This window comes from Ixodes scapularis, unplaced genomic scaffold, assembly GCF_016920785.2.
Source record: "Ixodes scapularis isolate PalLabHiFi unplaced genomic scaffold, ASM1692078v2 PGA_scaffold1__304_contigs__length_218370807, whole genome shotgun sequence".
Taxonomy (NCBI): domain Eukaryota; kingdom Metazoa; phylum Arthropoda; class Arachnida; order Ixodida; family Ixodidae; genus Ixodes; species Ixodes scapularis.
Window position 1 is genome coordinate 129,432,181 of NW_024609846.1, and position 26,318 is coordinate 129,458,498.

Sequence of the window (26,318 nt, forward strand, 5' to 3'; positions counted from 1 at the left end):
TCCCCAGCCCAGAGACAGTTGCCTCCCCAGGAAAGTATGCAACACCGGGGGGGGGGCACCAACCTGGAAGGCATCGCGGTAGCTCTGCTGGGTGGAGTTCAGCAGGGGAGAGAAGTGCGTCCGCGTGGGATCTTGCGGGTACGGGTAGCCTCGTGTTCCCGCCAGTGGCGGGCTCAGGGGCCCCGCCCGCTTGTACCCTGCCTCATGGCCCCTGCACATACACAAACGAGTGCCAGGTCACACACACGTGCACGCACAAGCACCGCAACAGCAGCGCCAATCCTGTGCAACAAGGATCAGCTAGACCACACATTCTTCAAAACACTTTTGCTTCCTTGACCGCACCACCAAAATGAAAAATTTTATTTAATAGACCAATTTCACTAACCAGTGTCATCACGCTTGCCGCGATGCATTCGGGGAATTTTAGTTTTCCTGCACGCGCAACAACCCTGCTGCGGATTTGCGCAAGCAGGGCTCGAGACAGTGCGAGCAGTCTTGTGCGCTGCTGCCTGCCTCTAGTACCAAAGTGATGGCACTGTCATGCATGCCAAGTGAGATTAGTCTATTGACACAGGCAGAACAGGATGCTCTGCATGACCTGTTGAAACCATTCTGCTTGCCAGAAATAGTTTATCCATAGTCACCGGCAGGATGAGAACGGTAGGCTGTCTCCCACCAACGCCCAAACTCCAGCACAAGCTCGTTTGCCTCCCGTCATACTTTGGCTACAAGTACACAGTCGAGGCTCACGGGATGCCCAAGCATCGTCAAAGGTAGAAAGCTTTGTGCTGGGGGGCAGGAAAACTGAACGACCTCCCTACTGTTCTTATTATGTCAACAGCTATAACATTTGTCCAGCATTTCTCTTTCCCTGGATCGATGAGAATGCCCAAAGAACATACACAACAGAAGCCAAGCTTGCAGTTTTTGTCAAGGATGACAAATGTGAGGCCCAGAAAACATCTTTGCAAGAAAATTTTACACCTCCAGCCACTACACTAGGATGACAGAGGCACGAATGCAATTATGAGATTGCTTGCTGACCTGGTGGCCTAAAATTTAAAATGTCAACAAAGCCAGAGCTGAGAAAAGTGACTTGACATGGAATGGCAAGCACCAATGCACACTACGAGCACCAAAGCACACTACTGCTCGGCCAGGCCTATCATTCATTTCACGGCAAGTCATGGTGCAGTCAATGCTATACGTCAGGGGTCTCAAACACGCAGACCGTGGGCTGCACGCCACCTGCGACTCGCTGGGATGTGACCCACAGGCAACCGGTTACAAGTCCCAGTTCCCATGTCTCAAGCGCTAGAAATGATATGCGCCATAGATCTCATCTCGCCAATTCACTTTTGCTAGCAAAAGTAGCTCTGCTCTAACATATTCACACAGTTTTTACAAATCTGTGTTCATTTGCCCTTTGTTTCACTTTATTTTTCGCTTCCCAGCTTTTTGTAATGTACAGGCTGCAAGCGCAAGCTATTCATTGAAGGATGCATCTCGGCTGCGCCAACTCTTGATCAGCAGGAGCAACTGCCAAACATAAAGAGACAAGCTTGGAATTGCCTTAAAAAATCCACCATTAAAAAAACTATTTGTTCAGGGTGTTGGAATAAAAATCGCCAGGAGAACAAGAACTGTCGAATGAACTGACTGTTTGTTTTTAGAGACATATTGAGCTTGGGTGATTCCCGAGTAAATTGAGAAACAGGGAACTACAGTGTACCTGCTCTCTTGTTCTATTACAAATGTCACCATGTTGGCGGGGTGGTGTCATCTTAATTCTTGTTATCACATCAGGTCAGGGCTCAAAGTAGTCGTAAAACAAATCAAATCTAAAGGTGTCACGAGCAAAACCGATTTACAAAAAGTATAGAGCACGAGGGCTCTTCTCTTTTAAATATTTGAACCCCCCCTAACGTTGGCCCTCGGCCTTTCCAGTGTGGGCTATCTGGCCCCCAAACTCTAACGAGTTTGAGACCACTGCTATACGTCGATGAGGCCAGTCGCGCAGAGTCAAAAGAGCACTGTTGCAACGTTTGTGACCATTGCGCCATTCTACCACCGGCTCAACCGATTGAGCAACAGTGAATGTGCCATGACCTTGCGCTTTTAGTATGTGCATTTGTATTTGTCTGTCTTCTAGACCGCCCTCTGACTTGCGTTGAAATGGTGAAATGTGAGCTCGTCCCTCATTCCATTAAAGTGGTACTCCGGCTATCTCTTTACCCTTTCTGGTATGGTATTCGGCATTGCGAAATTCTGAATAGTTATTGTGAAATCGGCAAGTGAAAATGGTTCCAAAACCAACATTCAAATGTACCCGCACTTTTCCTTGCCTTGACTTCGCAGAGGAAGGCAGGTTGCAGGTCGAGCAGTCAGTCTAGAAATGGACTATGCGGAGCTTTTGTTTGGTGCTGCTGCTGTGCTGAGCCAGCTTCCAAGGCATTCATTCGACACCATGAAACTGCTTTTAATCAGTTGGGTACAAAGTCTACAGGCCAAAGAGTGAACCCCTGCTTTCCGCTAACGTCACTTTTTCATTGTTGCCAGTAGACTTTCACTCTGAAAAACACGGCGAAGACTAAAATGTAAATTCAACTTCGCGAAAAAAATTATTTTGGCTTAATATTTGGGTTACTATTTCACCAGTGCTTGTTGGAATGTTTGGCAAATTTTCAGGCAAATCGGGGACTATGAAGAAAACGCCGGAGTACCCCTTTAAGTGGAGACATGAAAGTCGTGGCAGAGCTGGAAGAAACTTCGGCAGTTAACTCCTAAAGAGCATCCACTCATGCTACAGTAACCACCTTATCTGAAGGAAGGTGCCAGGTTCTTAACCCAGAGCTAAGAGAGCAACGCAAGTCAAACAGGACAAAACTTTATCCCGCATTCAATGTGCACAGAGTTTCTGCGAAGTTGTACCATATATTCCTTGCCAATTACAAGGCAAAAGAGCAAAGGAACTAATGATTCCCTATCGCAAATTGTGCACCAACCAGCCACATAGAATAATTTCAATTAGGATTGCTGAAGGATGGCAAAGGCTACTGAGGCCTGGATCTTCATGCTACTAACAGAGTTAGCATGCACAAAAACAAATGCAAATCATATGAAACAAGAACTCGGCATGAAAATGAAACATGTTCAACATACATGCTAACTATTGGGGGTTCTCAATATGCAAAGATATTCGCAACTTTCACGATTTATAGGGGGGGCACTGGTGCCTATCAAAATGGCTGTCATCTGGATGATCATCGTAGAACAGCAGTACGAGGCTGGGTCTGCGACATGCAATTCTAGTTTTGCTATATACGAGCAGTATTAGAGCCTCGCTCTAATTTTTTTACGTCAGGAAAGTGTAGGCAAGCACCTTTATTGTGAAGTCAATCATCAAGGAACTAGGGAGCTCGATTCTCACACCGCGGCAGCACCATCCCTGAAAGTTGCGAATACTGAAAACACTCGACACTCCGTTGACACAGAACTGCGCAAATCACTTAACTAACTTTGTAGATGCACGGGTGTACCCTTCCATGGTGGTCATACATTGTTGGTTTGCCACGCCCAACTAAAGAAGCGAGAAAATGCAGAAATGGTATAACATTAAGCACAGCGCACAACAGTTACGGGTTACAAAAATAAAGTCAATGTTTTTATGCAAAATGTGGAAAGATGCATTCATTCCTTGTTGCATCTTCCATGACATCAATTATTGTTCTTCAGGTCACCACCGCAACCGCTAAAACAAGATGCACAAAAAAAAGCTGGAACATTCTCCATAAAATCAAACTGGGACATTGCATACATTATACTGTCACAATGACAGTCGTCAAAAGCAAGCTCACGTTTGAATGGCTGATGTCAACCAAAGACCAAGCATACATACAAATGTATAAGCCATCGCACGCTGCCCTGTTGCGGGATAAGAGAAGCTGACAAGCTCCTTCCGGAAAGCCCTCTAACCTTCTCACTTAGCACAGCAACACCGGAGAAGCCCTCCTTGCCTTGTCTTGCCTTTTCACCAGTGTTCACTCTGCTAAGTGGAAAGGGTAGAGGGCTTTGTGGGAAAAGCTTCTGCATTTCTTAACCTACAACAGGGTATAACTTACTATAGAAAAAAAAAAAGGTTATTTGGGTCATTAGCCTGAGAGCTGCTTTCCTATGACTCCAGATAAACTATTATAATATGAATGGTTTTTGTAACAATGCAAATTCTCCGTAGCTGTTGCTTAAGTTAGGGAGCAAACACCTTTACTCAGCTTGCTCCAAAACGAAAAAGAGCAACAGAGGAAAGTAAAGAACTGGAGGTTACTTGGGTCAGTGCCCAGACACCCAGCACAGCGGGGTACTGCAACCTCCCCAGACTGTTCAATGAACTACAGACGAGCTCTGTGCCATTACAATGAACCCCTCCTAGTGCCTCGAAAGAGGAAGTACCGACATAACTAGAGGTGGAGCTAAATGCCACGAACAATGTGTCGGAGCACAATGCCCCCACAAAAGAGAGAAAGAAAAAAAAAAAGAAGAAAAACACGGTTGTAGAAAAAAATTTTTTTGGGGGGAATGCCCTTGGCGCAAAGTTTACAACACCAACCATACCGCCATTGCAAGTGACAAAAGCAATAACCATATTCTCAATGTGTTCGGAAGAACTTCTAAACCCCAAGTACTACTCGTACAAAACAAAACATACGCGTCACAAGAGCAACGACTCTGGAAAATGTTGACGGTCGGTTTTAAAAGATACGCTGAGGAATAACGGAAGAAAAACAGACCACTCCCTGCGGGGTGGCTCCATTGTAACACGGCCCTCCTGCCACCAGCTGGCAGGAACAGCACAATCAAAGTCACCTGCCTTCCATTTCTTATCCCCACAAAACTCACACTGTTGCTGCCTGCAGATGACAACAGGGACAGCACCAGTAGGGAAATGCCACGGATAAAAAAGACATTTGAAGTACATGTCTTAAGTTTGAAGAAGGTTACGAACCCCCCCCCCCCCCCCCCCAAAACAATCGACTGGAGTCTGTACGACACTCGTAAGCGGGGGTTCGGTGCGGTGGTGGCATACGCAACGTGGTAAGAGACCCAGGGCCAGAACATCTGCCCGACCGCAATAAACCCGAAAGTCAAAATGGGATGATGCCCACAAACCGAGGGGGTGAACAGTCACACGAGCTAGTGCGAAAACCTTCCCGACAAACGGCATTACCACTCCTCGAAATGGCAGAAATTAGGAGACAAACAAATACTGCCTTGATTGGAGGCTGCCAGAGAAAAGCTTACCAATGTGGTGTGTAAAAACAAAACAAAAAAACACACGCACACAAAACACAATGACCGTACCAAACAAGCCAAGCAGTCAGAAACCGGAGCTGCCCAGAGGGGCAGATGCTCACGCAACCAGAGGCATTGCCGAGGGTGCTGAGGCGAACGTCGCCGACGAGTGTCTGACTGGCGCTGCCTAATGCCGAAGACGCCGACTTTTCCCCGAGAGAAGGGACAACGGCGGAACACAGAATGATACTTCCTGCGCGTCTCCCAGATCAGGTCTCGCGACTGCTCCGTCAGGAAGATCGGCACAACAACAGCTGCGGGGCCTCCGACAGCTAAAAGCGGCGTGTACACAGGTGCGCGTGAGTCAGGCGATGACCCCGTTGCATCCCACAGCTGCGAACGAGCGTGCGCCTCGCAGCTAAGCAAGCATTTCCGATAGACGCTTGCGCTGCACCTTGCAAAGCCGGGGGAGGTGCGGCCAACATGTTGTCGGTGCAGGGGCTACGCCCCCTGGCGCGCCACACAAGCCATCCTCATTCTGGATCGGACGCTCCTGAAGACTCACAACACAGAGAGATCCAATAAAAGGGTAACATCCACGGAAGTGGCATCTGCGCAATGAACAATGCCCACCAATATAAGGATACTGGCTGTGCCGCTCCTCTTAACAATCACTCGCTTCAGCCTGCTATGTGCAAGAAGAATGCAAGACGTTGCTTGGGTCAGTGCTCCGATACGTGGCACGGGGGGAGGGGATATTTTCAAGGGCTGAAGTTGAACCGACGCACAGCACAGCTGCTCTGGTGGCACAAACATGTTACGCCAGCCCACAAATCATCACGGGCAGGGTTCGACATCCTTGCGAGATGTTCACGGTTTCAGGACTGCCAACACCATTGGCAGAATGTGTCCCCCAACGCTCCAAATGAGTTCTACAAGGGGGCATCCCAGCAGAGTTCCACTCCTTTTGGACTGTACCGTTCAATTTGCTCTGCGAGTCAGAAGATAAGCTTAAAAGCTGGCTCTTTCTGATAACGTTTGATTGTGGTTTCATGGCACAAAGGCGCCAATGAGTGCAGTTCTCAAACTGTTGTCCAAGCACCTCCGGGTGACCGCACTGATACGAGATCACTCTGCGGGGGGCACATAAGGTGCAGAAGAAGGCTGAAACCGCCAGACCAGAGGCCCTTGCAGCTATTGTAGAGTTCTCACCAGTCACAACGTGCCCCAGCTAGCTTCTAGGTGCAAGTGCTTTTTCAGCAGAGCCTTTCTTGGAGAGAGCGCTCGTTTACGGGCTGCCATTTCCACTCCCTACAACGAGATTACTTTGTCTGAGCTTGTCTCCAGAATGTCTAAGACAATTAACCCTATATGTATTCGGCTCAGATTGACGTTTCAACTTTCTCCAATTGATGCTTACCAAAAGCAACAAGGTGGTGTATCACAAAATCGGGAAGTGATGACGTAACTTCCTCCAACATATGCAACAGAATGTCATATAAATGTATCCCCAATGGGGGTTCGCAAAGACCCCTATAATATTTGGGCGATCAGCAGCAATGCAAAGTTTGAGAAGCACTGACCTGTGGCTATGATGTGCCAGATACATACTATTCACATTACCTTTAACATGTCACAGAGAACTCGCACTGATCACATCATTGCTAATGCGAACTTTATGCTCAGAAGCTTAAAACAAAATTTTATATTAGCCCACGTGTCATTAAATTTGCTTTAAGGTTCTGGTAGGTGCAAATTGGAATATGCTGCAGCACTCCGAGCTGTCACACAACCTTAATGCTGGGGCCCTCCGACAATATTTGATTTGATCAGGCAGAAAGGGTGCAACTGGTGGAAAGCGTTGGAAAGAGGCATCAGAATTTCTTTTATGCAGGCAAAATAAAGAGTGTTACTCTGAGGTTGAACCTTGCATTTGCTGTGTAACTACTGATGATGCGTCCCGCATGGGAGGCAAAACGTCTAATGAAATTGTTTTTTTTCTGTTATGTCAAGTCTGTGTTCTTATTTTAATTACTCCATACACTATTGTTACCCTTTCAAGAACTTCTTTTTATTGAGCGAGAAAAAAAAAATAGGAGATAAGATATTTCAAATGTGCAAAAAAAAACTCCATTGAGATGTCTGTTTTCCAGCAGCGGAACTGGTGATACGGCGTGCAGGCACAACAAGCGACGATGTTGAGAGTATGTCACACCATGTGACGGCGGTGCCTCAATCTGAGCCCTAGGCCTCGGTACCTCGAAGGTGGCAGATCTCTACTTTGACTGGGCTACCTCCTTGGAGCATGATGCTTCGACCCCTGTGAGCAACAGCACCACCATGCTTCCGGGGCTCCTTTGTGCTGCATGCACTGATCGAACAGCGTGCAAGATCCCCGGGGGGGCATGGCTTACTGCGGACCCGCCTCGACGAAATCTGAACATCTTCAAATTGAACCACCATCCTCCTCAATAAGAGCAATTCATCTTGTTGTCATCTTTCATGTCGCATTATCATGTTCATTAGACGCGGCATCGCGGGCCTGCAAGGTATGGGTTGTTGCCTTGTCTTTCCGCGGTGCCACTGCTCCCCAGAGCCAAATAAAAATATTGTTATTATAACCCCACTAATCTATGCGCAAGCGCCCCATTCAAGAATCGGGGTTTCAGGACCAGTCGGGATGTGTGCAAAATGCTCATTTCTGCGAGTTGAATCTGCTGTTCTTGCCATGGGCAGTGTCCTGTTCTCGTTAATCAATTTAATGTCTTCACATTGTCTTTTATTTTGTATGTGTCGGCGTGCATGTCTGTGCGCTTGATTGGGCGAATCCGCAAACAGACGATTTTATAGAGGACAGAGCTACCCCGATAATCTCCGTAGGCTTAACAAGCCAGACGCACTTGCCCGAGGCACTTGCAAGAGCTTAAAGCTAGATGACACGCCAAAGGTAGTCAATTAGAATTCAAAACAACCTCTCGCATGAGCTATGTATGACCGTCTGCAAGTCATATGTGCTGGCAGCCGGACCCGCTCAAAACAATGAATACCAAAGGTCGATTAGTTCATCAATACCAGTCAAAACATTTGCGTCGAGCGGCTTTGAAGGGCGCAATATTATCCTTTTCCGGCGACATTTGTAAGACATTCCAAAAGAAAATGAATGCTTATTTGCGCTCGTTGCAGCTTATTTGCGCTTTGTGCAGCAACTTACACCTGCCTTGAATCGCTGCTTTGTTCACACCGGTCGCATCGGTACCGATCAGCAGAAGAGGAAATGAAGTATAAATGAAATAGAACAGAACACGCTGGATCCTAGACATGTTTGGTCAGGCTCTTTTGGGCGTGGCAGGGAGCGGCCTAGTGGATGACCAGGGATGGGCAGTATTTCAAATACTTTGTGTATTTTGCACTTGTATTTAATTACAAATTAGGTAATGTATTTGATGTGTGTATTTAAATAAATACAATTGTAATTAAATACAATTTTGTGGGCGAAAATACATCCCTCAAATTTATTGTCACGACTCATTTTGCTCATCCCAAGACGTGTCCAGAGCAGGAAGAAAACTATGTTCTGCGCCGAGTGCAGTGTTTCTCAAATCTCAATCAAGCACAAGCGTTTAGTGACTGTGATTACGGTGCTAGTCCAGGGCAAGAAGAGTGACGAAATCGACGTTCACAGGCAGACAGGCTAAATAAGTGCCTGTGACAACTTGTGATGCTTTCCAGCCTGATTTCCATCCATATTTTTGCCTGGAACATTCTAAATGCGCGGGTCGTCCAGATTTTCGTAACTGGTGCGAGTTGCAACAATAAAAAATTCTCTACCTAGTGCTGCGCGTCCTGGCCGTCTCGGTTCTTTATTGGTCTATACCAAAATGTAATTGACAAAAAAAGCTGCTTGAAGCTCTGTACTTTTTTCACCGATTACGTCCAAGGTGATTACATTTTTTTGCGATTTTATTTCTATTACGTTACTAAAGCCTTGCACACTAACTCCCGAGTGTGCGATGCAAAATTAAAATGAGATACCCAGAAACCCGTTGCAGGTGCCCTGAAGTCGCTGATGCAAATTTTGAGGAATGTATTTGGAAAAGTATTTAGAGGAGACCAAATACATTTGGTTGTATTTGTATCTAGTACTTAAATGCTTTATTAGAAATGTAATTAGATTTGTAATTAAATACACTTTTGACGAAGTATTTTGTATTTGTATTTCGATACATATTTGCATGTATTTTGCCCATTCCTGTGGATGACGAATGCTGTGCTGCATTGGAGCGAACCTGCTTGAAGCCTGAAGTTAGGACGATGCAAGGGGCTTTCAGGACGATGCGTGCTCATCCATCCTTGGTGCGGCAGCCATAAACCTAACCTGCAGCCAATAAGGCGGTTGCTTCGCGCCAACCCTCCAATCAATGAATTTTCCCCGAAACATCACGGAGCACAGATTCCAATATTAATTGGATTATAGCTCCCAAAATAATGCAAGTTTCCGGAAAAATGTTTTTCCTTCCTGTTCCTACGGTCGATAAGCTATTTCAGGGCAATGTTTTTTTGTTTTTTTTAATGATTATTGTATAATCAGTGTCTTGCCCACGAAAGTCAACCTGCCTCTTTTGTCTTTGCATTGCGAAATATCTGGTCTGTCTTTTGCATATTGTTTATTACTCTAACCCTGCTTTAAAACATTACATGCCAGGGGGCTCAGTGTCAACAGCATGTAGTATTGTGACCTGCTCGAAAACAACTTGAGATATGTGATTAGTAGGTCAAAGCACTGTGGTTTGTTTAGTTTGTCTCTTGTTTGATGCTTTCAATGTGCATTTGTTTTGTATAATCATAAAGCAAGAAAGATTGTAGCAGGCTGAACACAAGCAAAAACCGGAGCCCTTCTGAGCAAATCAGAACATTGAGCTTTCTACCATCCACATGCAGAAAGAAACAAAAAAAAGCAGAAGTAATGCCATATTGGAAGCAAATCAAAATGTAGAGCATAGTACTAAATCTGCTTCTCCCTTAAAAAAAATCAAGCAGCTTTTGTTTCCGTATGACAAGATTTATTAATATAGTATTCTCAATTGAAGTGCACTCTAAATGTATGGTAATTATTCCAGGTGAGTCGTTTTAATTTGATGGATTGGCCAAAGTATTTGCCATGTTTAAAAATACATCTAGTGATTACTTTTTTCCAGCTACAGTGGCTTAAATCCATTAACCTGATTTAAATAAAATAAGTCTGATTTAAATGAAATGTCTGATTCACTTGATTTCTTTAAGATAACAATTTTTTTTCCCAGCAATATGTGTGTCATGCGATACGTCCACAGCATTTGATTGGCGTTCATAGAAATTAACACATGATGAGAGACAGCCAGCTGGTACAGAAAACCGTAGAGAGAATTGGAATGGGAGATAAGTTACCCTACCTCAACCTGACACAAGTTTGAGGAAAGAATCACATTTTTTAAAACAATCCATGAAAGGCAGCAAGTCGTTTATATGTTTCCCGAGTGTCAAACTCTAGTGGATAAGCTAAACAAGGATGATGGCACTAATATGAAGGTCACCAGTAGTGGTTTGGTAGGGTAAGTCTTTATTACAGCTGATAAATATATGAGAGATGGCACAAGTTTATTCTTGAATGGTGCGAAGTGCACACTTCGTCATTCTCTGGCATTCCCGTGTTGACAGTGCTCTGGCTGTGGTGGGAAGATTTTTTTTTTTTCTTTTTTGAAGCTGATTTACATTTTGCAGCTATGTACACCCTTTCACTTTCATTCCCAGAATTACGTTCATATTAATGCAATACCACCAGCTTAGGCCTGCCCATTGATCGTTAACTGGCAATTCCAATAAAACTGTTGACCTTTCGTATTCACAGGATGAGTCAAAGGGATTGATGGCCATTTAAAGGGACCACATAAATCAAATAGTGAACATATTGAGCTTAATTTTATTGTAGAGAGGTGGCCAAAGAATGTGCATTAAAGGTATGAAAATTTCACTGAACAAACTTGGCAGAATACAAAGTTAGAAACTAAAAACGTGAAAGCCCTACCTACGGCGGCCGTTTGCTCAAGAAAGGAGTCTGAATGGCGTAACAGCCGACAGGTGGCGGAACGTAAGATCACAGGCGGGGCAGGTGGTATGCCTGCACCGTGCCATGGTTGCAGACGACAGCATGGCACATGGATGTCTGGAGTGCGTTTGTGTGTGAGGAAAAAGGGGGGGGGGGGGGGGGGGGGGAATGCCACGGCATGGCTGAGGCATACCGCCTGCAATCTTACCTGCTGTCGGCTGTGGTGCTAATCAGACGCCTTTCTTTAGCAAACGACCGCCGTAGGTCGAGATTTCACGTTTTTCTTCTTACTAAGCTAAGTTTGTTCAGTGACATTTTTATATCCTAAATGCGCATACTTCGGCCACCTAAAAATGTTCAGCTCAATGTGTTCACAAATCGATTTATGTGGTCAGTTCAAATAGCTGCTGGTCCCATTGACTCAAACTGTAGGTTAGTGTTTAACGAAACATCTTTGTATTTGTGTCGCAAAGAAGAAATAAACCAATTAAAAAGAAAATTAGGCTCTGTTCCTTTTATTGGCAGTTAAATTATTAACAAGAATAAATCGTAGAGTAATAAGGAGGTGAACGTTGGTTTTGTGTATATTAGTGAAGCCGAGTATAGAGATGTGGCTAGACCACGTGAGCGGAGGCAAGTTCGTCCTAATCAAATGTTGTGACACAGAACACGCAAGTGAAACGAGAGAAAAAAAAAAAGAAAAGAAAGGTAGATTGCAAAATCAGTTTTGTTATTCACCAAACAAGCTCTCACATTTTTCCCTCGTACGTGTTGAAAATCACAACGAAGAAACGTGTGCAGCAACGCCAGCTGCCATCTTTGGCTCGTCCATTACCATCATCGCCACCCTCGTACCGCTATTCCCCGGAATTTCCGTAAATTTTTTTTTTTCTTTTTTTTTTATAGTAGACATGGAATGACGCTCTGGGAAACAGAATAAGGCACCGACCAACGAAAGACCGAAAATTCGGCGCGGGTAACTATGGGTTTCGTGCCATTTTGGATGTACAGCGTCTAATCGAGCAAATGAAACGCAATTTTTTTTTTGCGGACCGTGTGAATAATCTACGCATCCTAAAAAAGCCGAAAAATCCGTGACAACGTGACGCTAGCGGTAGCGACAGAATGAGAAAGTGCTAAGACGTGACGCCGCCTGGAAAAGATGCGATAAAAAAAAAAAACAAAAAAAAACGTCTCCGTGGGCTGACACTCACTTCAGCCAAGAAATAATATTCTGTGGGCTTCTGCTACATTTATTTCAGCGCAATAAAAAAGAAAGTGTAGGCAAGAAAAAAAAAAAAAAAGTCTTTTCTCGCTAACAGGCGCTTCTTTTTTTTCGTGCACCACGTTGTAGGGACATTTTAGGGGACGCCGAAAACTCGGCACTGCGGCCGCCTTTCGTTATAAAAAGTGTTGCCCACAGTCGGCATTTCCGCTGATATCAAATCACGGCGTACCACACACACACAAAAAGAAAATGCTTTTGAGCGGTAAGGTCACTGATAACTCCCGATTAGGGTTCGAAGTGACCCGAGCACAGACCAAGCGATGATAACATTTGATAACATCTTTGCTACGTCCGCCCTCTCCAAAAGCACCCGCGAGCTTCTTATCTGTTATCCATGCAGAACGCTGACAACGCAGCTACGTGCTCGTCCGCGCGTGACAAGCATTATCGCCACGTTCTAAACCTTAAATGGCCAGGCGCAAGAACCGATAAGAGACAAAGAGCCGATAACAGCGCACAAAAGCAAAAGACAAAAAAAAAAAGACTAACATCTACTTTTAATTAGCCTTAAAAAAAAAAAAAAAAGAAACACGGGTCGACAAACAGCCCGAAATATTCCGGACCGCGACGAAGTTGTTCAACGGGGTACGCTCAAAACCTACTATCACCTGTTTCATAGTCACGCCATCACCGCCATCCCCCGCCCCCTTTCCAAAAAAATAAAAAAAATCTAAAAAATCTGTGATCGTACACAACGTTCTGAAGATGTGAAAAAATACAAATAAAGGAACAGTCGTGAATTTAGCCGTAAAAGGCACTACCACCACCGCCGTCTCTCGCTTCAAAATATTTATAAAAAAATGACGGCACACAAAAAAATAAAACCACAACCAACTAAACCAGTGGCCAAGCGCGCAAACTCAAGGCCACGTCGACTCACGGGCCGACTCGGAAACGCCCGAACCACGCTCTTTGCGACGAGATTAGGCCTAACTCCCTCGGGAGGTCGTTCCAACGACAAACACGCATAAGAAAAAGAAAAAAACTAACAAAAATAAAACCGAAAGAGAAATAAAAAGGAGACCCTATGAAACACACGCAACTTTCCAGAAAACAGATAAGCAAAAAGAACACGAAAAGAAAAAAAAAAAAAACTAGCGCACACCAAGCGCTCCACACGACCGTCATTTAAAAGGACGCAAATAAAACGAGCCCTTTCCATCCACGCAGCTCTACGATGCCCCAAAGCCTTCGTCGCAAACAGCACACAAAAGAAAGCGCCATAAATAAAGAAGAAAAATCTCAACATGCAGCCAACCAGTTCTTCCCGTCCAGAAAATAAAAACATGCAACGAAAGCCTCCCCCCCCTCCAAAAAGAGCACGTCAGAGCGCCGCCAACACGAAATACACAAAGCAACAAACGTGGCTATAAACGACAAGCGCCAGCCACGGCATAAAGTAATCAAAAGAACGGAACGTGCTTCCCTTCCTGCCCTTCCTTTCGGCAACAGTCCTCGCCCTTTCCACCCTCATTTATAACGTTCGGCTCTCGTTTTTATTTTCTTTCCTTTTGTACTATCTTTTCCTCGCTACACACGCACGCAGAGCGCCCCGAACGAGAGCGTGCGGCCGCCGAGGCAATTTAAATGCGCCGACGCAACTCATGCCTTCGCCCAAGCTCCGCCCACAAAGGCGATGACCTTGAGAGTCCCCCCCTCCCATATATCGGTACGCTTTATGCAAGACGGCAGCTGAAGAAGAAAAAAAAACAGCGCGCAGCGCGCGTAAACAAGTAACAAAAAATTAAAGCGCCCGCAACAGAGACCAAATAAAATAAAAAAATAAAAAGACGCCCGCAAAAGCGACTAGCCAGCAAATATAAACAAGCAAACGTTCCAGCCAACAAAAAAAAGAAAGTCAAACAAAACAAAAGCATCAGCGAGAGACCGACCGAACAAACGACGGTGCGAACTCAAGTAATCAGAGACAGAAGGAAAGATGCGAGCCGGTTGACTGGTTCAGGAAGAAGGAACGAAAGGAAAAAGAAAACGATAAAGAGGAAGAAATACCCAGGCTAAAGAAAGAACCCAGAAGGGGGACAGAAATGAAACGGGGTAAAGAAAACCCACGCAAAGAAAGAAAGAAAGAGCCCCCCCATTTCCCGAGGGAAAGAAAAACCAACAAACCGAAAAGAAAAGCTTCGAAGAAATGAAAGGGGAAGCGAGCTTGCAACTAAAAACGAAGATCGACATAGCAGCGCACAGACACAAAAAAACACGCAAAAGGCAAACAAACCATCAGCAGACGGCCCCACGAAAGAAAAACGAATCAAAAACAGACCGACTGAAAGAGGAAGGTGCAAAGGCACAAAAACGTAAAAGAAAAAACCGAAGAGCCAGCGGTAACTCAGGAAAAGAAGCAAAACGAGATAACAAGCCCGGAATGAAAAAGAAGGAAAAAGGGAGGAGAGCGGTGCCGCTGCTGCCGGCAGGCTTTCAGCCTTTCTCTCCCCCCTCTCTCTCTCGTAGCAGACGAGGTTGTGCTGTGCCGCGCTGCCATCACGGTCGACCAGCCCACGGAAGTAACAATGACGATTACAGCTTCGCCTCTCTCCCTCGTCGCCTGTTCTTACTACGCATTCTCTCTCGCTCTCGACTCGTCTAGAATAAAGTAGTGCTATAACTGCGATGCGTGCCACGAAGGAAGCGCTCCCCGTACGTGCCTGTCAAAAGGAGTTTTTTGGTTTTGTTTGCTCTTGGTGCCATTACGGTGAGTCCGTTTGACTCCCAAGTAACGAAAACGTAGAGAAGAAAAATACGAGGAAAAGGGGGAGGGGACGTAGGAAGAAACACAAGCAGACGGACAGGAATTACGCAACGGAAAAAAAAGATACAACACAGTAAAAAGAAAAAACAATCACTGCGGCCGCGCCAGAGAAAATAAGAGCTGCTGGCAAGCACCCAAATTTCCTCCTCCAACCGAGACGAGAAAAAAAAAAAAAAAAGAAACGAACGCAAAACAAAGACCAGCGCCGCCGCTACTACCATCATCAACTCGCGAGGCGAAAACATGTTTCTTTTTGCTACATCTCTTGTCCCTTCAAACTTACATCGGCCTTCGTGCCAAAGAAAAAAAAAAAAAAAAAGAAAGCGACGACATGATTCACCGCTACTAAAGAATAAGAGAGCGTGCAGCAGAAATCGGCTTAGTGTACCCAGGCATTACTCAACGCGGGGGTTGGTTTTAGCGAACGTAGAGGGAAAAAAACGTCGCCTTCACGGCTGCTAAGCCTGGCTTAAGGGCAGACGTCAGGATCAGACTTTCTCGACTTGATCGTTGGCTGGAACCGCCAACCAGGCAGCGGGTTACGGCCCACACTCCCTCCCACATTCGGCGTAAACAACGCTGTCAAAGCTAAAAGTCATCAAGACAAGTGCTTTCACGAAACAATCGGCACTGCATCGTGAATTGCCTCCAATCGACAACCTAAAAAGACACATGGCACGCTACGCATGAAACAGAAGAGGGCTTTGTTTGTCGCACAAGAAAGCTGCTGGCGACGCGGTCCCGGCGGGTCTCCGTCTCAAGGTTAACGGGAACGCAGCGTCCACGCACGGCGACCGATCATTCCGAACCGAGGAAACACCAAACAGATAAAAATGGAGAAGCCGTCCGACGGGCTATCTCGTACAGGCCGGGAGCGCGCGCCCTGCCTCAGAAAACGGCACCTGCTTTTCGGAAAAATCGATGCCCGGAATTCCCCCCTCCTGTCGCCTTTTTTTGTACGCATAACTGTTTCATCGCGCGCGGGGTAGGAGGGGGGGGGGGGGGGGGGGAGCTCGCAGCACGTGCCCCGTCGGAGACACGGCAGGGTCGTCTTCTCTCTTCCTCGCAGGCCGACGGGAGAGAGACGGCGTCCCGTTCGGGACCCCGGGCTGGTGCGGGACCCGCGCTGGAGATACAGAACACCGCGGACGGCGGCGGACAAACAAGCTACGCGTCCTTCAAGGACGAAGGACGGCCGGAGAGCGGCGGCGGACACGACGTCGTGGTTCACCTCCGTCCGAGCGAGGAGCCCAGCGAAAGGAAGCCACTCGACGCGGCCCAATTTCGGTCCGCGAAAGAAAGAAAAGGCGGCCAACGTTCGCTTCCCCTCGACGCCCGTGCAGCAGCGAGTCGAGTGGCAGCAGCGAAACATGGCGGCGCGCCGCGCTAGCAACAGCGGAGGGGGGGAAGGGGGGGGGAAGCGCCGGCCAAAGTGGAGGGAAGTAGGTGAATCGCCGTTCGCTGCCGCTACCCCGAAAAACGAGTTTCTCGCCACGCGTGCACGTCAAAAGAAATAAAAACTCGCCCGAAGAACCCCGTCCGTCGAGCCTCGCGGACGACGAAACCTGGATCGCGACGTCCACTCCACGTCCTACCTTTACCGGCGGCAGCAGCAAGCACCGGGCCGCACAAACCTGTCAGCCGACCGACGTGTGCGGAGAGCAGCGACAGGAGCGACCCGAGGCCAGCACACAAAAACGGAACATAGACGTCCCGTTTTTTCCTTTCGGGGTAGGACGTCGTCCCTTCGAGGCAGGCCCCTCTTCGCGGGTCCCCCGCACCTTCGTGGACTCAAAGGGGGAACACGGTCGCCCCCTCCTCAACGGGGCAGGAAGTAATCCAAGAGAGCGAGACGTGGCGGCGGTCCAAGCAGACCGCGAACGCACAACAGAGGCACGGGATCGCCTTCCGCACTGGCAAGAGGAGGCCGGCCACACACCGGCACCGAGGCACACCACACCACCATCACATCCCCCCCCCCCCCAATGCTTACAGGGCAATGGTCGTCGGCTGCGCGTACAAGTGGTGCGACACGACGGCAGGCAGGGTTTTCGCCTTGCTCATGGCCGGCCGAACGCGACGACGGGACGAGGCAGCACGCGTGCAGCCCCTACAACATGGCGCGCTGCCCGACTGTGGCGAGAAGAGCCGCTCTCTCCTCTCTCCGGCGAGTCAACGAACGCGGGCCGCGCGGACCGTTCCACCGCCGGGGCTCCGGGGGGAGGCCGATGCTGGCGTCGTCGTCGCGAGCGCACCCTGCCAAGGATGCCTTCCCCTTTGTTCCGCTAAGGTCAGGGACTCGGGCTCCCCGCGGCCGCCGCCGCGCTCGCTCTACCTGCCTGCGCGCCAACGACGACGCACCCTCAACACACTACGCGGACCGGGGGAAAGGGGGCGGGGGGGGGGGGGGGGGGGGGGGGTGCTGAGGCCGATGTAGTACGGAAGTGCGTGAATGAAAAAAAGCAAACATTGCTGCCACCGACGAAAAAAAGAAAACCCGGGTTGTTTTTTTTTCCTGGGCACACCTGGCAAGCTGCGAGTTTATGCAACGCACTGTAAAGGGGGGGGGGGGGGGGGGGGGGGGGCTTTACAATGCGTTGCACACTCGATTCGTCGGTTGCACCCCCCATGCAGCAAGGAACCGACGAATCGAGTCTATTTAAAACAAGAAATAAACCGGCAGGAGCTCTCCCTCCCCTTCCTTTCCGCTAGGAGGGTCACGGTAAAGTTCAAGCGGCCCCCCGCGCTCCCCCCCCCCCCCCCCTCCCTTTCCTTGCAATACAGGTTGTTGACTACCTACATTCCCCCTCCCCCCGAAACCCGACCCAACAGAAAAAGTCTCAAAGCTACGCGCAAGCATTCTCCTCCCGCCACAGAAATTCTCCCTCCCTTCCACGCGTAACATTGACGACGCGATGATGACGCAAGGAGTCGAAACTCGCCCCCCGGTTCGAAGCCATGGCCGAGGGGACCGCTCCCGAGCCAGCCCGCATTCCGACACGGTGCAACTTTCTGCTGTGCGGCGTCCGCACATCTTGCCTCCCTCGCAAACAGCTGATCGCGAGAACGACGCGCTCAGATGTTTGCCAGCAGCCGCCCGTCCTTGCACTCGCAGCCTTCTCGAGAGAGAACAAATAACCGCAGCCGTCATTCGTCAGATTGCGCCGCCTTGCGACTACAATTCTTCTCCCCCGCGAGCAGCTGGTTCGAGCGTCCTTGCACATTCCACCTTTTTTTTTTTTTTTTTTTTTTTATTCCGTGCGGTGAGAGCAGTTCCTGGCGACGTTTCGAGGTGGATCTCTCGTGTGTTTCGTGTCGTGGCCCGCTAAACGTCATCACCGGAATTCAGTGTCACGTCACGGTTTCCCGTGATGTCATGACATCTCAGTGTCGAGTGGTCTGCAAAACTTAAGCACGGCGGCGAAAACTGACCGCAGCTTCCCGGCTGTCGACGCAGTTCATTTGCAAAAAGAACAATCGAGACAAAACACTCTTTTTTACGCAGACGCACAAACTGCAGCACGAGCAAATGGAACAATTATAAGCCAACCTCAAATAGACCTTTTTGCTATATAACACAAGCACCAAAGAGAATGCTGGGAACGTAGCTACACGCGCTCGCCTTACTTCCATAAAATATCCGAAGCAAATAACCAAAGTAAGGCGTCTTTAGAACGCACGTGCGAAGTCTATTTGTTTTCGACTTTCGCTTTCGAACAGTTACTGCTGCATGCGCAGAGCGTGCCTACCTACGTTCCCGGCATTCTCTTTTACGCCTGGGTAACTCAAGGCAAAAGGTCAGTCGGGAGGAGTTTTAGCAGACCGATCCAATGATTCCGCCGACGCCTTTGGGCATGCATTGTATCGTGTGTACTGTTATCGGAGGTATCGGAAGGATCGGCTAACTGTTGGTGCCTCGGGTTTTGCGCGGTGTTCATACGCTGAGCATAGTAGTTCTTGTAACATTGGACTGACGGAGAGAGGAAGACAACGCTACTGGAATTTGAAACGTCAAGGACAGCATATTTATATCACCCCAAAAGGAAAACAAAAAAAAAGAGAGAGGGAGGGGGGGGGGGGGGAATAGCGCTATGCAAAAAGACCGTTTTTTTTTTTTGTTTTTTTTTTTTTTACCACAGCTTTTGATGTGAGAACAGAAAAGTATTAAAAAAATTTAATATATATACATATATATTCGTGATTTCGAAAGTTAAATGGAGCGCGTCATCGCATTGTTCGCTCTCCATCATAACAGACCTCTGACCTTTGGATAAGCTCTTTATAATTTTTTTTTTGTTGTCGTTTTCTTTCTTTGCACGCCCCCTACTCCTCCCCCATATTGTCCAATTTTGGAATTCCAGGTGTTCCCAATACAACGTTCACAAAAGCAAAAAAAAAAAAAAAAAGAGCAGCTAACATAGTTTCACTGCGGTGTGTTGACTTCGCGTCTCAAAGGTCGCGTCTTATAACACGAAAAAATAAGAAAGGAACAAGCGCTAGACGAACCCGCTTCCACACGAATCTCTCAATAGCCACCAGAGAAAAAAAAAAAAAAAAAAGAAACCGACGTGGAACACTGAAGAGCTACAATTAATTGAACACAAACGGCAATTCCCAAAGGTTCGTGAGAGTACCATTTCCACTTTGAATTAAGTTCTCTCTTTTATTGAGAGTTTTCGGAGCTGCATTTCTACGCGGAATCCACCGAACGAAAATCACGAAAACATGGCACTAATTTTGCCGGCGGTTCAAATTGATTTTTCTGATGTTTTTCATTACTAATACCGCAGAATAGGTCCTCTTCCACAATAGTGTCGCTAATAATTTCTATGCAAACACATTTCCTGATGACAGTCCATTCTGATAAGTTTCCTATGCTACAATTCACTCAGAAGTTTACCAACTCATGACAGACCGGTCTGACAACTTTCCGATGTAACCATCCGTTCTTGCAAGTTTTGGATAAAACAACAATTCATTGCGACAAGTTTTGCATGAAACGACAATTCATTGTGACAAGTTTTGCATGAAACGACAATTCATTGTGACAAGATTTGCATGAAACGACGATCGACTCTGAGAAGTTTCCCACGTAACGACAGTTCATTCTGCCAAGTTTTGCATGAAACGACAACCCATTCTAACAAGTTTTGCGTGAAACAAAAACCAATTCTGATCAGTTTCCCATGTAACGAAAATTTCTTACGACAAAATGCCCATGAAGCAAGCGTCAATGCAGGAGTACCCCCTGACGGATGCATAGACCAAAAACGCGTGAAAAGAAGCCTGTATGTCCCCGAGATACTTCCCACAAGCGGCAAGCTAAAGTGATCAGACGTCTCGATTCAGGCGGGCCCGCATTTCCGGCCGTGGTCCCACTGTCCCGCCAGCGTACTTGTGGGACGGTGTTTTGTCCCACTTCGCTTCCCCCGAACCCCGTACAGATTCAAATTTGGGAGTTTTACGTGCCAAACCTACGACGGGCATCTGGCACGCCCCAGCGAAGGACTGAGGATTAATTTCGACCACCTGGGGATCTTTTGACGTGCAACCGAAAGCTCGGTTACACGGCGCCTTCTCCGCAATAAGCCTCCGTCATATTGCGGGCACCTCGGTCGGGATTCGAACCCGCCACCTGGGGATCCGTAGGCCGGCGCTCTCGCCTCGGAACCACCGAGGTGGCTGAACCCCGTACAGATAACTGACGCGGTTAAACAAAAGGATGCATCAATAGAAAGGGTGCTTCCTCTGATCAATGAACAAGATATGCTTTAAAGCGATGCTAACGCTGAAGGTTAATTTGCGTACGACATGTGAACAGTATTACGGACATACTATCTACAAACACAGATACATCGGTACTAAATAAATACTACAACAAAACGCAGTGCGTAGGCATGCCAAAGAGTGAGCAAACTGCAAGGAAAAGAAATGCGCAAGGTGTATACGAAATAACCAAAAAGGTGTGGTTTGTTACCTAAATTTCAAGCTCCACATTGACAGAAATCTTTCTATTCGCTGCCCAATAGCTGTGCTAATAAATAACGAGGCAACTTTCTTTTTCTTTAAAGGAGAGATACAGAGTGGTTTTCGAGTCACAGTATTTTAGAAGTGACAGATTATATAGTAAAACTTTCTACAGCTCAGTTTAAACGCAAGCTAGCTACCAAAAAAAAAAAAAAAAAAAACTGCAATGCTTGGTGTCACCGCGCAAATAGCAGAAATGGTACAAAATGTTAGTAGGTCCATACCAAAGGTGCTGAAGTAAATTCTATGAAACCATGACTGAAACAAAAAGAAACAGCATTCCCACGAGAAAATTTACAATTTAGGAGTAAACTGAGATGGCTAGTTGCCCTCTAAGGAGGGGCAGAAAGTAAGGCACCTCTGCAAGGTAGATACCCAACTCTTTCTTCCCAACAACTCCTCTTTGTTCCTGGCTCTTGCCGCACCTCAAACCCAATGCTGCTGTCAGCGCCTCTCCAATCAAATAACCGTCGTTTCACTTGTCAGCGTGGTTCTAATTAAAAGTGCCAGGTGCATCCTTCCACCTGCTTTGAAGGCAATGCTAACGAAGAACTGTGGGTGCATCCCAGATGAGATTACAAAGCCAGTACCGATGGTAAGTGACATTTGTACACCTGCCGCCGCAACAAAGAGGTGCGACCCCTCGTTTCATGTAGGCTTCAACAAGAACCATTTAGCGCAAGCACAAGATGACAGCAGCATGCACAAAGTCTTTTGAACATACAGAGCACACGGTTCTGGGGTTACATTTTGTCGTATGTATTAGTGGAGGGCATGACACCGACAGTGTCCTAGGGTCCTAGGTAAAGGGGGGGGTGCAACGATTACCGGACTTCGGTCAAAACTTTTTGGAAATTGCCCTCTGACACTTCTGAAGTAAAGAACAGAAAACCGATCTCGCCTCTGTGTCCTAGTTGTGTAAAAAAAAAAAAAAGAAAGATAAATATTGGCCTTTCTGGCACCCCTCAACTCACTCCCAGTCTTCAGGGTCACACCTGGTCGCACCCCTAGTGACGTAATTCGGGGTGCTGTGTAGGTTCCCGTGCGCTCTTTCGGAGGACACTTCCTCTCCCTCTCACTGCTGAAATTAGCGGGCGTTATGCTGCAGTTTAGAGCTGAGCGAAGTCACGTAAGCTTCTCGCCGTAGTTCTTTCGGCTGCCACCCGCAGCTGCAGGAGGGGGAAAAAGCTCGACTTTTGCTTCGCGATTATGCAGCGAAATCGCAACATTTTTTAAGGAAGGCGATGGTTTCCTTAGCCTCCGGGACACGATAAACAACATAAAAATGACTAGAAGCAAATTCTGGTAATTTTAAAATCGGTGCACCCCCCTTTAAGCACCAACTTTTGTTCCAGTTTGTTTTCAGAGTTTCATTCTGCCCACCAGCGGTAACACACCCTTCCTTCGATTGAGATGAGCGCAAAGTCCTCCATGTCGGCTAAGCATCTGCAGTATGCCTATGACGTCGTGCTGTTTGTCCATTCACTCTGCAATGAACACCTGGCCCTTCTGCACCTCGCAACTTACACCAATAACGTTAAAGACTCATTCACACGGTTGCATTGGAGCGCAATTGCAACCACTTGTGTCTGGTTAAGACTGTTTGCGTCGAGCTCTTGCTATGGCAACCCTTACGACGAGCCAATGGGGAGGTGCTGTCCTGCATGACGCAACTGTGTGGACAAGCCTCAATGGAAAGACAACCTCCCAAGCTATTAACATAGGAATTATCCCACCCACAACTGGCTCGTCTGATGCTAGTTCGAATCACGAAAGCTTCTGCCAACTCCCGAATCCGCATATGCTTTGGGAACTCTCAATTTGTTGAAGGGGGGACCGGCTAAGAACAGGCAAATGTCACAAACAGCCATCTCAAAGAGCAAGTGGAACTCGAATCAATGCCAGCCCAGGCTCGACAGGTCCCTACGTATTGCAGCTGAACGCATGGCCAGGTGCAAAAAGCTCTGAAAGGACCGCACTGCTAGGCAAGCGCCAACCTATGTGCACATGTGTTTCGCGAAACTTCGAACAAAATGAAAGTGCGGAGCATGGCATTTCCGCGGCGCTAGGAAAGGTGAAGACATGCCCAATTTTAGATATCATGCTAAATGCATGTGCCCACCATGCTAAGTTACAAAGGCTGTACACCCTGCTGCAAAAATAAGAATCGCGTCTCTCATTTGCTCGTCGACATAATAAGCTTTCTCGGTGGACACAGTGGTGGCTGAACGATCGCAGTGGTTCGGTGCTGCTGACAACTGGGGGGAGGGGGATAGAACCGAACCACAACTTTCCTTCGCATTGTCCAGGGCCAGCTTAACGATTATAGCGGTTATCTCGATGGAACAGCCGAGCGGGGAAGGCTGCTCGCTGGACCGTGGACACCGCAGCAATTTCGCCGGTCGGTTAATCCATACTTATCACCATCCTTTCGCATAAAAACACACAGGTGACCTTCGAACCTGTCAGCGATTGGGTGATTCAACGAGGAAGGATTTGATGTCTCTACCAACTGGGTAGACCACCTCACTGACAAAATTGCCGTGCTGCCCCAAGTCCGGCCGTGATTTTGGCCTTGAGCGGGCGGCCTTCCCCACTCGGGCCATTCCATCAAGCGCTACGTCATGCGGCGGTTCTTCATCTGCCGACGGGATAGTGTGATAGAGGACGCCGTTCGCATGTTCCGGATAAGTTTCGTGAACACCGTACCTAGCATTGCGGACAAACAGCTGCCGTAATTCCATTTTCGCTTCGATTATAGAAGTCTGATTCTGCACGCAGGAAAAGAGCTAAGAGGCTTAAAATGTAATAAAACTTTAGTTGGGTCTAGGTGGTTTGTACCATTTAAAAGGTTCAAAGCGCAAACTGCAACACGGACGAAACAAGACATTGTTGTACGGGTTTCTTGTTTTGCCCGTGTTTCAGTTCATGCCACTTTTAACCTTTTAAACGCAATTTGTGTACTCCAGGAGGAATGTGTAAAGATACCTCTGGGGAAGATCATGCTAAAAGAGAATGAAAGAAAACTACGGGCAAGGCTCGCATCTGCCGAGCAGAATCAACGGGCACACTGGGTAGTTTCTCCCCACGGCCCTTTCACATAAAAATCCCTCTAGAGGCCATCTTGCCCTCGAATCCAGACGCCCGCAGAGATCGGCAAACCGCCCGCAAGGCAATAGAAATGGACGGAGGGGCACCCACCTGATTCCACGGCTGTCCATGGAAGTCCTCCGTAGTGTGTGGCCTCCTGGGTGGGCGACTACGACGCTCGTCCTTTAACATAGGGGAAGCCTGGAGAGAAGGGTACGTCACAGTGAGGCACTCGCTTCTCAGCAAAGACACCGCAGACCGTTGCACAATTCATTCCCAGCTTGGCCGTCAAGGACAAGAGCCCTGCATCCAAAATCGCCTCCGCCCACCACCCAGATTCGCAAATGAACGTGCCGAAGCAGACGATGCGAGGTTTGAAAGACAACAAAATAACGGGAACATCACTGTGACACTAACAAAGGACTCCACCGATTGTGGTAGAATCTCCTCACCGATCGCCTCTCCAGTGCACCTCCCTTGCGAGAAAAACAAATTAATGTGATGGGCACGCGAAAAATTGCCACGTCGACGTCACTATGCTATGGCCAAGGAGGCCCCATTGTACTGAGTTCAACTGGTACTATCGTATTTGGCAATACGGCATCTCGGAAATGAGCTAGAACGCAAACAAAGGAGTGTGAAGCATTTGCTCAACGAGTTTGCAGATGTCCTTCCTGCAACAGCAGCCGTTTCTGAGTACTCTCAATGTGCACTGAGCATTTCGCAAGTGCTTCGAGGAGACACAGAGGCTCAAGGGCATTCACAATACCACGGCGAGGGTAAAAATGACAAATCTAGGGGGACAAGTACCTCGTATAAACATATGTGTAGCGAGAGAAAAACAAGAAGCCTTTGTTACGTTTTAGATGTTGAGCTGAAGAGTTGTACCACGGCACACACAAATATGGAACTCAATGCACACACGTGTGCCGTTGCACTTTTTTGTCCAGTGTTTACGTACAGAAAGAAAATTTTCGGTCACATGCGGCATATCTGTTTTGCTGCTGAGAGTCTCAAAATATTAAGATTGCTGGGCATTCGCCTTAACACGTTAAGATTCAGAGTCGCAAATTGTTCGCTCTATAAGCACGGGAAGCTGACGTTGTACGAACGTCCATTGCATCAAAGCACGCCAATAAGATCTTTTTCAATATTTCATAACACAAATAACTATACAAGAAAAGCCCATGGATCGTGGGTCTCATTACCGCACTCTCCTTTTGGAAAAAAAGAAAAAACAATTAAGCACACGAAGCGAACAAGGTATCGGTGTATCGGACGTTGCCTCTAGCGTACCGGAAATCACCAAACGCTGCTTGCAAACTCGTGGGCTGGCGCTACATCGGGCCCACTGCGCGGTGGTAGGGTGTCTCCCCTACACATCCGCCTCGTTTGGAGTGAATAAGCGTAACAGCCAGTGGCCCCGGAATACATGCTCGAGCTCTCGCGCCAAGAACAGCGCCTGTGGCGTAAGACCTGTATCGACCCTTTTACGCCAGACAGGTACACACGCAGATCCAATGCTTTTCTCCTTGCACTCGCAGGGGACTATCGGACCGCCTGTCGCTCTTTATCTTGCAGCCTCACGAGGCGATCACCAGTCGTCCTTTTTATAGAACACTAAAAAGCACGGAACAGGCGGCTCCCCACCAAGCACGATCACGCGAGTACAAAAAAAAAAATGTATAAATGAGACACAACCCCGGGTGCTGTGTTTTATATTGAAGGTCCGACAGCGAGACGTACTACCAGCCAGGCATCCCTTTAGGCTA

The 26,318-nt window shown here is 47.6% G+C and overlaps 1 protein-coding gene across 1 annotated transcript in view; it reads right to left on the minus strand.

The window, feature by feature from the left end:
- LOC8033466 overlaps positions 1–17,600 on the minus strand; it is a 70,262-nt gene extending 52,662 nt beyond the window's left edge. The window contains 2 exon segments of the mRNA XM_029977240.4: positions 64–211; positions 17,423–17,600. Coding sequence (XP_029833100.3) covers positions 64–211; positions 17,423–17,493 — 219 coding nt within the window. The 5' untranslated portion in view covers positions 17,494–17,600.
- Positions 17,601–26,318: the final 8,718 nt, after the last annotated feature.